Source organism: Colias eurytheme, chromosome 11 (genome assembly GCF_061535395.1).
Source record: "Colias eurytheme isolate Ceu_HAF_F1 chromosome 11, ilColEury1 Martin Lab GWU primary, whole genome shotgun sequence".
NCBI lineage: Eukaryota > Metazoa > Arthropoda > Insecta > Lepidoptera > Pieridae > Colias > Colias eurytheme.
Window position 1 is genome coordinate 10438848 of NC_142990.1, and position 12326 is coordinate 10451173.

Consider the following 12326-nt stretch of genomic DNA (forward strand, 5'->3'; position numbering starts at 1 on the left):
TAATGTAAACTGGCAGTATATAGTTTTTTTACTATCTTATACATGATTGTATTTAAAATGCATATAAAGATAAAGCATATTTCATGTAAGAATGTGTAGTTTCGCATATATGTTCTAGTTCTTTTAATATAGATTAAATCTTTTAGAAGATTCCATTACTAGCAAATATTCTCATAGTTTTTTACTTGATGTCTAGCTTATACACCTACGAACCAAAAGGCTAACCATTTCGATGTCTTATTTCTAAAAATGTCTCTGTAGCTTAATACAAGGTTATACTTATTAGTAATTTGATATAGCCTCCAATGGTTATATCACTAATTGGTGTTATAGTAAACAACCAGTTATTTTGGTCAACAAATTTCTATTCAAGTTCATTTTCATACTATTTTTTACATACTAGCACTAGTATTCAAGTAATGTTAAAAGTTATGACATTTGCCTACTGCCTAATAGGTTATTCAGATATTTGCACCCACAAAGCAATATCCCATAATTATTTTTGTTCAACTCATAGTTCAAACTCATGTTGTACATTCTTATATGATTACATATAGTATATTCTATTATCAATCTAGTTTTAATTATATAAAGTTAACGTGTTGTATGTACTTATATGACTGTCCGGTTGACTTGGTTGGTAGTGGCCCTGCCTTCCAATCCATAGGTCGTGGGTTCGATTCCCACCCGGGGCAAATATTTGTGTGATAAACATAGATGTTTGCGCTGTGTCTGGGTGTTAATTATCTATATAATAATTTATTTAAAATTATATATGTATGTTTATCAGCCACCTGGTTTCCATAACACAAGCGAAAGCTTAGTATGGGATCAGATCGTGCCGTGTGTGAAAATTGTCCCGAAATATTTATTATTATTATATGATTGTTTGAATAATCTATCTTCAATCTAGTTAAATTTACACCAACATTTATCATATTTCAGCTACACTCTCAACATGCCCACATTCCTGACACCTAGCCGGCATGGCTACAGTGTTAGATTCTCCAGCCACAAATTGTCCCGAAATATTTATTATTTACTAGCGGTCCGCCCCGGCTTCGCCCGTGGTACATGTTTACGTTTTCTCTACATAAGAACCATCCTCGTACTTCAAGGAATATAATAAAAAAAGAATTATCGAAATCGGTTCAGCCGTTCTCGAGTTATGCGCTTACCAACACATTTTGCGATTCATTTTTATATATAAGATTTATTATTATTATATGATTGTTTGAATAATCTATCTTCAATAGTTAAATTTACAACATTTATCATATTTCAGTTACACCCTCAGCATGCCGACATTCCTGACACCTGGCCGGCATGGCTACAGTGTTAGATTCTCCAGAACTCGGCCAGATGCCCTTGCAGTGGCTACAAGCCAGTACTATGGCCTGGCGGGAGGTGGCACATTGTTCTTCCTGGAAATCGCACCAGATGGAACAAGTGTGCTTGAGTTACAGAAGTTGGAATGGACGGATGGATTGTTTGATGTTGTGAGTATATCTATACTATATTATAAAGAGGAAAGATTTGTATGTATGGTTTTCACGCATAAACTGCTGGACCGATTTTAATGAAATTTGGCACAGATAATCTTGAGACCCTGAGAAAGAACATAGGCTACCTTTTATTGCGAAATATGTGCCACGGGCGAAGCTGGGGCGGACCGCTTGTGTTGTTATAAGCTTGATAGTATGGTCTATTACTGGTAAAAGAAAGAATAAATGCACACCGAGTTTTTCATGTTTTAGTAAATGCTTCATAATATTTAAAATAATGGTTTGTGTTAAGTTTACAACTGTGATTTCTTAGTTTGATTCTTAGTAAAGATAAAACATAAGTTCTTTCCTAGTTTCTGGTGAAGCCTTAATACCTATTTGCCCATAAATCAATATCTGAACATAACAAACAGAAACTGGCTCATATTATGTATCTCTCATATTATCTTAATGGTTCATAGAAAGAAAATATTCAGAATCTTATATGAAAATTCAAAGTGTTATCCACAAACTTATTTCCTATACTTTCATAGAAAATATTGTACAGTTCAAATAGTTATATAGAGTTTCAAAAGAAGAAGTATTAAAATGGTGGAAGTATGTTGATATGAGATATTGTAGTCAAGTCTATAGTATTCAACAGAAAACATCACTTACCTATGTGAAAACTAATAAACTTATTTGAAAGAAATAATTTCATATTTGAAAAAAAAAATAAACTGGATAATACCATTTCTATTGCTTGTACAAATCTTGAAGTACCAAATACATGTACTTATCTTTTAGCATTATTTTTATTATCATATCTCTGAGTACTCATAGCCTCCTTTTTTGTAAAAAAAAATCTCTCACAGAACCTCCTAGAATAACAAGAATTTTAAGCCTTCCTTAGTTACATACAACATTCTTCTGTTATATAATGTAAAGTTAAATCTAATTATAAATAATAAATACATTTAATAATAAAATCATAAATAAAAGTTTTCACAAATTAAAACATGGCGTAACATAATATTTAACAATATTTATTAAAATTTCCCGTTAACTGATTGAATCCCATTAAAGTTTATTGCATTAGGTCACGATTGAGAACAGAATATAGTAGGAGTAACCTTTTGAAGCCCCAATAGTGCAGTTATGTGAGAGCTTGACGTGGGCCAGTAAGAGGCTTATCTTTTCATTTACCTTCATTTAATTTTGCTTGGTTCAACCACATGGTTTTAACAAGCTGTTTTACATAAACTATATAATAATTGTGTGTTAAATTCGTATTTGTTTAGGCTAATTTTTAGGTGGGTATATAACTTTAAAAACATGATGTTATGTTGAGGGAATGATTGTGTACATAAGCATGTACCCAGGTAATTAGTCTTCTATATATTTCTAGGCTTTAAATTGTTTTTTAGTCTCCTCTAGTGATTGTTTCTATGGGTTTTGAGTTGGCATGTACAAAATAAATAAAACACAGGGAAAAACTAAGTTATAACAATTGTTATAAACCTCAGAATGCCTGTATGTAGTTAGGCTTATAGCAGTTCATATTATATTACAACATTCTGATATATGTATATTGCAGAAAGTGACAAATTATTACTTACAGACTAAATTACAGTCTTTTCTTTATTGTAATTCATAAAGCTAAAAATTAAAAAATGTGGTTTATTTTTAAACCCATACAGCATTTGTGTCTGTGTATTATGTTGAATAACGCAAGGGCCATCTTATCCATTTACCATGTGACTATAGTAAGTTATGTGCTGATACTAATTTTAAATGCTTATATAAAGCACAGTTAAAATAATAATTTACTAGGATTAGGCTTCCCAGAGAAGCCTTGTTATGTAAATGTGTTTCAAGTTGTTATATAAATATTTAATGCAAAAAAAAAAAGCCTTGTGAGAGTTGCCTATGTTTTTATCTGCACATATAATTTTTATATTTTTTTGGCCAAGAGACTGAAAAGCCGAGTCTTGATTATCGGTATGGTACCACTGCCGTTTACATTTTCTTAACAGGCCAGGTTAGGCTGCAAACAACCCTAGGTATCAAAAATGTGTGTATCATCACTACATAGTATAAAACAAAGTCGCTTTCTCTGTCCCTATGTCCCCTTTGTATGCTTAAATCTTTAAAACTACGCAACGGATTTTGATGCGGTTTTTAATAGATAGTATATAATTTATTAGGTTTTAGACAAAGCGGGCGAAGCCGCGGGCGGTAAGCTAGTGTAAATATAAATTCAGGAAAAAAAATTGTTTCTATCATGTTTTCAATCTCTTATAACGTGATCTGCTACGGAGCCGCGTGGGGCTCTGCTACTATATTGTGCAATGTACAGTTATTAATATAGTTTAAATAGAAGTTTAATAGGCATATAAAATGTTTTATTATTGTTGTATGTAGAATGTTCTGATAACTTTTTCAGACGTGGTCTGGCACAAGCCAGCGCGTCTGCAACGTATGCATTTTAATTCTTTTTTTCAATTTGGTAACACTACGAGTTCGAAAATCATATTAAAAGAGGAAAAATATTTTGATCTATCGCATTTTTATATTTGCAGTCGTGGTCTGGCACGTCAGACAGCTTCGCTACGTGTGGGTCCGGCGATGGAACGGTCATAGTGGGGAGCGTGGGACCTTTCTCATTTACATTTTATTTAATTGGCTTGATTATGGACATTAGGCATCATAAAACTTGTTCAAAAAGTTTTAAATGTATTTTGTTATTGTTGTATAAATAATGTACAAAATCTCTTTCAGACATGGTCTGGCACGTCAGACAGCGTCGCCGCGTGTGGCTCAGGCGATGGTACGGTCATAGTATGGCGCGTGGGTTGCGCGGCGCCGCTGCGTGTGCTGCGCGCGCATCGGAGTGAAGTCTGCTCTGTGGATTGGTTGAGGACACATTTGTTAAGCGCGAGTTGGGATACGACGGTGAAATTGGTGAGTCTTTTTGTTTTAAATAATTTATGTATGTATGTATTATGTTGCTTGTTTATGAGTTAAAGTTGTTCGGTTAGAAATTGAGTGCGTGATTTTATGCTATGGGCTTATTAAATATTTTTTTGGTAAATATTTAGTGTAATAAATATCAATTATTTATTATTAAAATATGTATGATAGGTATTACTTTGGTACATATTCGGTTTGTATACTAGTTTGTCTAATAATAATCCAGTCTTAATTGAAACATTATGGTTGTACTGTATTTAAACATTTCATTTTTTCCGTTATTAACGGGAATATATAAAGCAAAATTAGAAATACTTTTAAAAACTTGAGTCATGAGTGGTTCAGTGATTTTATTTCATGCACGTCATTGAGATAATAGGTTGTTCGGTTATTTCCGTTATAATTTTTTTTTTATAAATTAAAACAATATGCCGACATTTCAGCTGGATCATACCTTCTATTTCTTAATATGTATTAAAATAAAACTGGTAATTCATTGAAATTCTTGAAAGATGTTAGTAAATTTACATTTAAAGAACAATAAAGATTGAGTTAATGATGTATTTTACATTACTATTAGGTATAAAAAAAAAACTGTAATTCTGTATACAATATCGATAAAGATAAAAGTTTTGGACGAACTGATTTGACTTCATTTACTTCATATGAACTATTAACTTAACAGTCGCCTACTAAATTCAATTGAAATAACATTTTATTCGTTGACAATAATTTTTAAAGTCTATTGTATCGCTAATTAGAAAACTCTGCTCAATACACACGCGTAGGCAGAGTTTTGCTTTAGAACATTTTCGCGCTCGATTGTGAATAGTTATTTATTATTCACTCAATTGTTATGAGGCTAAAGAAAATTCTATACTTATTTGTTTTTTTTTTAAATCTCTATGGTTTTTAATGTTTGATTCTAATTAGCCGGACTGTCGTTTGATTTCATCTTTATAGTCTGTGGCATTTCCCACTCTTATGAGTTATAGTAAAATAAAAATCTAATAAGAATTAAGGCAAGTGCTTAAAATGCTAACGGTATTTTCGATACTAGCCGCTAGGTGACTCGATAAAGATACAGATTTCTAATAGTAAAAAAAAAATCCAATCAGTCAAGTAGTTTTTGAGTTAAATCGTTACGCTGGCAGAATAACTAAAAAAAATCTAAACCTTTTTTTATAAATAATATTTTTTATCGATTTTAAAATTTTAAATAGGTAATAAAAGAAGTGTCTAATAAGTTTTTTTGTAAATATGAACTATTAACTTTTAACGAAACTTAACTTAACTAACAATATTTTCTCACTTTTTCTCTCATGAATTAATCCCAAAACATCAATAAATTGAGACTTAGATATGCATAAAGTACACGAACTCATCACCAATCACTAATCCATATTATTGCACCATACAAAAAAAAATGGAAATTACGATAAAATTGTCATATAGTTAGGTACCAAGAAAAAATGTTTATATTTTGCCTGTTATACGAGCTCTATGGAATTAGTACTTATGCAAATTTATGTAAAAATGATTTACTCGCTCTAATGACTAGCTTCTAAATAGTCACATTATATTGCATGTAATTTGAGAGCAATTAAATAATGCAAGTGAGTGAGTGGATGTAATTTTTTATCACAGTACCTACCAGCAACAAAGTTGCTAATTATGTACTACAAAGATGTATGTTAAATAAAAGTTATCTATATCGGTATAGCGATATTATCGATGTACTTTATTTTGAATCATAATATGAAGAGCGCATTTTCTTTCTTTCATTTATATAAATTACTAGCGGTCCCCGGCTTCGCCCGTGGTACATATGAAAAATAGATGTTGGCCGATTCTCAGACTTACCCGATATGCACAGAAAATTTCATGAGAATCGGTCCACCCGTTTCGGAGGAGTATGCAGACTAACATTGTGACACGAGAATTTTATATATAAGATACATTTTGTGCATTGAACCAACAGTCTTACAAATAATAATATGTATAATCATTGAAACTATCGAAAAGAGTTTAAAGTTTGCCTTTATTTTATACCATAAATCGCTGTTGTAGATAGAGAGAGAGAGAGATCTAGCTACTATTTGTCGCTCGCTTGTCATTCAATCAAATAGCGCATTCAACCAGATGACGGTGACGTAGATATCCCAACAAATTGATAAATCTATATGAGGTTGATGAATCATATGCATATAACATTAAGTATGTGTTGCCGGTTCTTCTCCATAGATACTGCTTTCCGAATCGGTGGTAAATGTTAAAATATGTTATGACGATTCAAAATTGCTTCTAGAACAAGTCTAATTGAAGAAATAAATTTTTGAGTTTGAGTTTATACCTAAATGAGAAATTTTGAAGTGAAACTTCTTTATCGGGGTTGGAAAAAAATTTAGTGTAACATTTTTTCGTTACGCGTGACGTTTTTCCGTTACGCGCCATCTTTGTCTTATCCCTACCACGCGTGATTCGACGTATTTCTGTAAAGTTGCATAAAGTAAATTATTTTTTGAAAAATAAGGTCATAAAGAAGTTTCAGTTCTTACGTGTAGTACACGCACACATTTTTATTTAAGAATAAAAATCGTATTAGATAATATTATGTGTCTTACGTTCCCCAACCATTTCAGTGGGACCCCGAGTCGGAAACATGTCTCAATACATTCTCGGGTCACTCGCAGCTCGTTTACACGGCCGCGTTCTCACCACACTCGCCAGCAACCTTCGCGTCGGTGTCCGGTGATGGACACCTCAAGTTATGGTCCTGTGCAGAACCTTCTAGACCAGCGGCTGTTGTTAAGGCACATGATGCGGAGGTGAGCTCTATGTGGTTGTGATAAAGTTGAGTTGTGTGTGAAATAGGTAGCTGGGTTGGGAAGTCACTCGCAGCTGGTATGTGACATTTGCATCTATGCGAAGGTGAGCTCTATGTGGTTGTGATAAGGTTCAGTTTTGTGTGTTAGGTTAATAGTGAAATAGGTAGCTGGGTTGTGGAACGTAGTCACTCGCAGCTGCTTTACACACTCGCTAGCGATATTCGCGTCGGTGTCCGGTGATGGACACCTCAAGTTATGGTCCTGTGCAGAACCTTCTAGACCAGCAGCAGTTGTGAAAGCGCATGATGCGGAGGTGAGCTCTATGTGGTTGTGATAAAGTTCAGTTTTGTGCGAAATAAGTAGCTTGGTTAGCAGTCACTCGCAGTTGGTCTGTATAGACGCGGCAGTATTGCCGCGTTCTCCACGGTGAAATTTGCATTTATGCGAAGGTGAGCTCTATGCGGTTGTGATAAGGTTCAGTTTTGTGTGTAGTCACTCGTAACTGGTTTACATATTCCGGTGACATAAGCGTGTATGTCTGGCGATGGTCATCTGAAGCTGTGGTCCTGTGCAGAACCTTCTAGAACAGTGGCGGTTGTGAAAGCGCATGAAGCGCATGTAAGCTCCTATGGGATTGCAATAAGGTTCAGTTTTGAATAACGGTAGATTTTTTTTGTATATTTTCAACGTACATATAAATAAAATACTGAAAGAATATTGGCATAACTTTTAGTATGCACCAACTATATTACCATTTTTTTTCTTTTTCTAATTTTGATCAAATGTCAATATTATTTGTTATCTTTCGAGTTTACTTGATAAATATATCAGACAGTTTATCAAATAAAATTAAATTGCAGGTATTATCCTGTGACTGGAGTAAAGCAGAGGCGCACGTGCTAGCGACTTCAGGGTCTGATGGACTCATTCGAGGGTGGGACCTTAGGAGACTTACGGCACCTATGTTTACGCTTAAAGGTAGACAATACTAGTTATATTAGATTTTTGATGTTTGTATGAATGTAAATCGTTTTTACGAATAAAGCAACAGATAAATAATAATTGTTTTTATTAAATAATTAATTATAAGTTGTACTCATTGATTAGTTCAGATGGAAAATATTAATTTTTAAGAAATAAATTATAATAATATAATATCTTATACTATTTCCCAGGATGTGAGTGCGCTGTAAGAAGAGTTCAATTTTCACCACATGCGTCTTCAGTAGTCGCCGCTGTGTCATATGATTTCACTACGAGGTAAGAATTGTTTATTAAGGGTTGATTTTTCAATCCTTGGTTAAAACTTATTCGTCGAATAATGTATAAATCTACCATTTTATATATATATATATAAAACTACAACGTATACTAATTGCCAGTATTTGACAGTTTACGTGACATTTTAATATTATCGTGAATATATATTTATTGGACGGATAAGTTTTATCCAAGCATTGAAAAATCAGCCCTAAATCAAATCGACGTATTACTAAACTTCTTAACTACCTATTTGATATTTATATAGAACTTTGATACAGTGTATACCTTATGACTCATTGTATTTATCAGTGAAAAATGGGCGGGGTCTTTACTGAGTTTACTTCGAACAAAATAAAGCCCTGATTGACTGTCCTTAAGTTTAGAAGTTTAGTTTTAGACACTTCGGGAATGGGTCAATGATAATGCACATATGGTTAAAATTGATATGTGTAATAAGGTACACCAAATTCCTGTTTTTGTAATTCTAACTGTGTTATTTTACTTAAATAAAAAAAAAGACGTGTGGCACTCGGGGACTGCCGTGGTTAAGCTATTGCATGCTATGCCTTCAAGCCACACCTCCGCGCCCGTCGGAGTGGGGAGCGTGAGGTTTTTCGTTACGCAATTTCTGGATTCGGTCCCCGCGCTCAAGGCCCGCGATAGAAGCTATGCAATAGCTTAAAAAATATTTTCATTTTCATATTTTTCCAATATCTATCTGTTTTAATGCAATTCAATTATTGCAGGATATGGGACGTAAAGCGCGGTTGCGAGCCGCTAGAAACGATCCGGCACCACTCTGAGTTCACGTACGGACTGGACTGGAGCGCGCTACGACCGCACCGCGTGGCCGACTGCGGGTGGGACTCGCTCGTGCACGTGTTCACGCCAAGGTCGCTGGCGGCGTACTGAGCGGGGGCGGGTGTGTGGTAAGTTTATACTTAGTACCCTACAGCAATACGTTGGTCTTTCTCACAAGCCTCGAATCTGCTCTTGGAGGCTATGCTCGAGCACGTGTTCACGCCGCGCTCGCTGGCGGCGTACTGAGCGGGGGCGGGCGTGCAGTGAGTATATATATTGTTTCTTGCCCGCATGCGTCTACATGACGTGTCTTCATCGTAGTATAGGATATGTAGCAGTGGGTGAGACTTGCTCGTGCACGTGTCCATGCTACGCTCGCTGGCGGCGTACTGAGCGGGGGGATGCGTGTAGCAAGTAAATTTTGTTTCTACCCGCATAAGTCCTACCCGGATGCGAGTCGCTAGAAAAGATCTGGCACTTTTTTGTCCAGGGCTTCTACTTTTAACCGAGCTTATTTTTGCTGACTGCGTATTGAGCCCCCGTAACGTAAAAACACACCCTCCACGTGCGGTACGACTTTATTGTTTCTATCTGTGGGTTACATTTCGTACTTATGACAAAAAGGCACATAATAACAAACGTCTAGTCTTATAGACAAAGGAATAGGTACCACAAAAATTATCTACAACTAATTGAAGACAGTTAATCATGGTGAAGCGTTATTTCTTCGACTGTAAAGTTGCATTTTATGAGGTATGATAACTTGCCAATTCACTCTCAATAAAAATAAATAAAAAATAAACTATTGTCCTACTTGTAGGTATGTATTTTAAAGTTTAAAATATTTTATTTTCAGATCTCGTCTGGGAATTTATATCGTCTTGTGACGTCTAAGGCTGTGGAAACAAGTGGGGGGGTTGAATATTTTGTTGGCTGGTTTCGTTTTAGTTGTATTATAATTATTCTTTGTTTCATATAATTCAAAGCATGAATGTTCAATGTACGATTTAGAGTTCTGACGTCATCAGACTGTAGTGAATGCAGTTCAAAGTCCAAAATAATGAAGTCATGACGTCATTCGATAATCACATGTTTCGATATTCATCTACATAGGAGGTGGCCATCCTTAATTTTAATCAATGCGACAATAAAAGAAGAAGCTTTGTGACGTCATAAGCCAAAACCGCAATAAGTATTAAAATAATTTCTAAGTTTAATGTTTGTGATGTCACAGTAAACTTAATAAAAAGTCTCCTTAAAACTTACTGAAATGTATCCGCGCCATACTTATGAAATTGAAATCGTGTTTCAAAGTAACCACTGTTTCTTTCATTCCTAGGTAAAATAACTTGAGAGTGAAAGGGATAGAACCATTGTCGCATAGTAAACAATTACACTCTCAATGATGGTCAAAAATTGTCCGAAACAAAACTCTGCTTTCGCGTGTATTAGGCAGAGTTTTCTTATGAGCGATACGATAGACTTTGAACATTACTGCCAAGAAATAAGGTGTTAATTTTAATGAATGTCTTATAGAATGCCACTCGGACATTTGACATTGTAATAGTCGATTGTGAGTGTAATGGTTCATAGTACGACAATTTAAGAAAACACTTTTGTAATTAATAAATGTTAAATTAATTAAAAAAAATAAAGCACCCCATGGATGGCTCTAACTGAATTTTTGTAAAAAAATCCAGCATTTTTTAGTTATTAGCTAGAGATCTTTATTGTAATTTTAATGTTCATTCCTTTTTACGAATCTGTTCTAATATGTTTTTTGTTATTATTTGTTAAAATTTTGGGAATGGAAATTAAAAACAGGGAAACGAATGAATTTGGGTGGTTGGAGTGTAAATACAATTTTATATTTGTTAAATATTTTATAATTTTTAGATGTAAGTCTTTCTAAGCTATTTTTATTGCCTGTTAAAGGTTATTGTATCGTCTGTTTTATTGTTGTATATTATTATAATTCTGTTACTATTAACTTTGCAAATATGTTACGAAGCTAAACTTTATGCAATTTACAAAATTAAACTAGCTTTCCGGCCGTGGCTTCGCCTATTCGTTAAAAGAAATTATCATAGAAATGAGATGTTATACCGCGACATAAAGTATCAAAATGGAGTATTTTGAGAGAGTAACAACGTGAGAGAAAGACAAACAATCAGACATTGTTATATTAGTATTTAATAAAAAGTCGCAACTTAATAATTCTAATTTATTTGTTCTTCTATAACGGTGCATTTACATCAAACGAACATAGAGCAGTTTAAAGACCAAAACGGGGACGATGATGACGTTATGTGATGACGTCATTCGATAAATCATAAAATATTTCGATATTCCTTCGACAGGTGGCCATCCTTAATTTTAATCAATGTGAAAATATTAGAGGAAGCTTTGTGACGTCATAAGCCAAGACAGCAATAAGTATTAAAATAATTTCTGCAAGAGCATTCTTTCGTGAACTTTTAGAGTAAACGAAAACTTGTATTCAGTAATAAGTATTAGAAAATTGCATAGAATATTTAACAACGCACTAAGAACAACGAAATAATGCTCTACGCCTGTTTACACTCACACACAAACGCATTTTCTCGTTTGATGTAAACGCACCGTACAGTGCGACACAAAAGAGATGAAAATAAATGAGGGCGCCACCGTCGCTCATATAGCAACACTGATACTGCGACGCAAGCGATCTTGATACTATAGAATAAAAATCCAAAAATGTATATAATATAATCTAAAATAAATACCGCGATTTAAACCGTTATAATTGTTTCAGTGTAGCAATAGTGTAATTTAAGACAAAAATACAGTAGTATTTTAATTGACCTACCTAGGTCAAATTTTACTTAAATGTATTTGGAATTAGTTATTTTATAAAAATCGGTCAAGTGTTTAGACTGCAGAGGCGCACATAGAATCAAACATACAAACAAACAAGCATACATGCAGCTCAAACACA

At 34.1% G+C, this 12326-nt stretch overlaps 1 protein-coding gene across 2 annotated transcripts; it reads left to right on the top strand.

Moving 5' to 3' along the window:
* Positions 1 to 1292: 1292 nt before the first annotated feature.
* On the top strand, positions 1293 to 11969 carry Pex7 (peroxisomal biogenesis factor 7). 2 transcript variants are annotated; one of them, XM_090107219.1, is made up of 8 exons: positions 1293 to 1499; positions 4266 to 4448; positions 7100 to 7285; positions 8146 to 8263; positions 8461 to 8545; positions 9295 to 9423; positions 9559 to 9612; positions 10206 to 11969. In XM_090107219.1, exons 1-7 carry the CDS (start codon positions 1299 to 1301, stop codon positions 9593 to 9595), a joined length of 939 nt encoding a protein of 312 aa, XP_089963345.1. In that variant the 5' UTR covers positions 1293 to 1298; the 3' UTR covers positions 9596 to 9612; positions 10206 to 11969. The 2 variants fall into 2 exon arrangements, with proteins under 2 accessions (XP_089963345.1, XP_089963346.1); XM_090107220.1 differs by lacking the exons at positions 9559 to 9612; positions 10206 to 11969 and having other exon boundaries at positions 9295 to 9475.
* Positions 11970 to 12326: the final 357 nt, after the last annotated feature.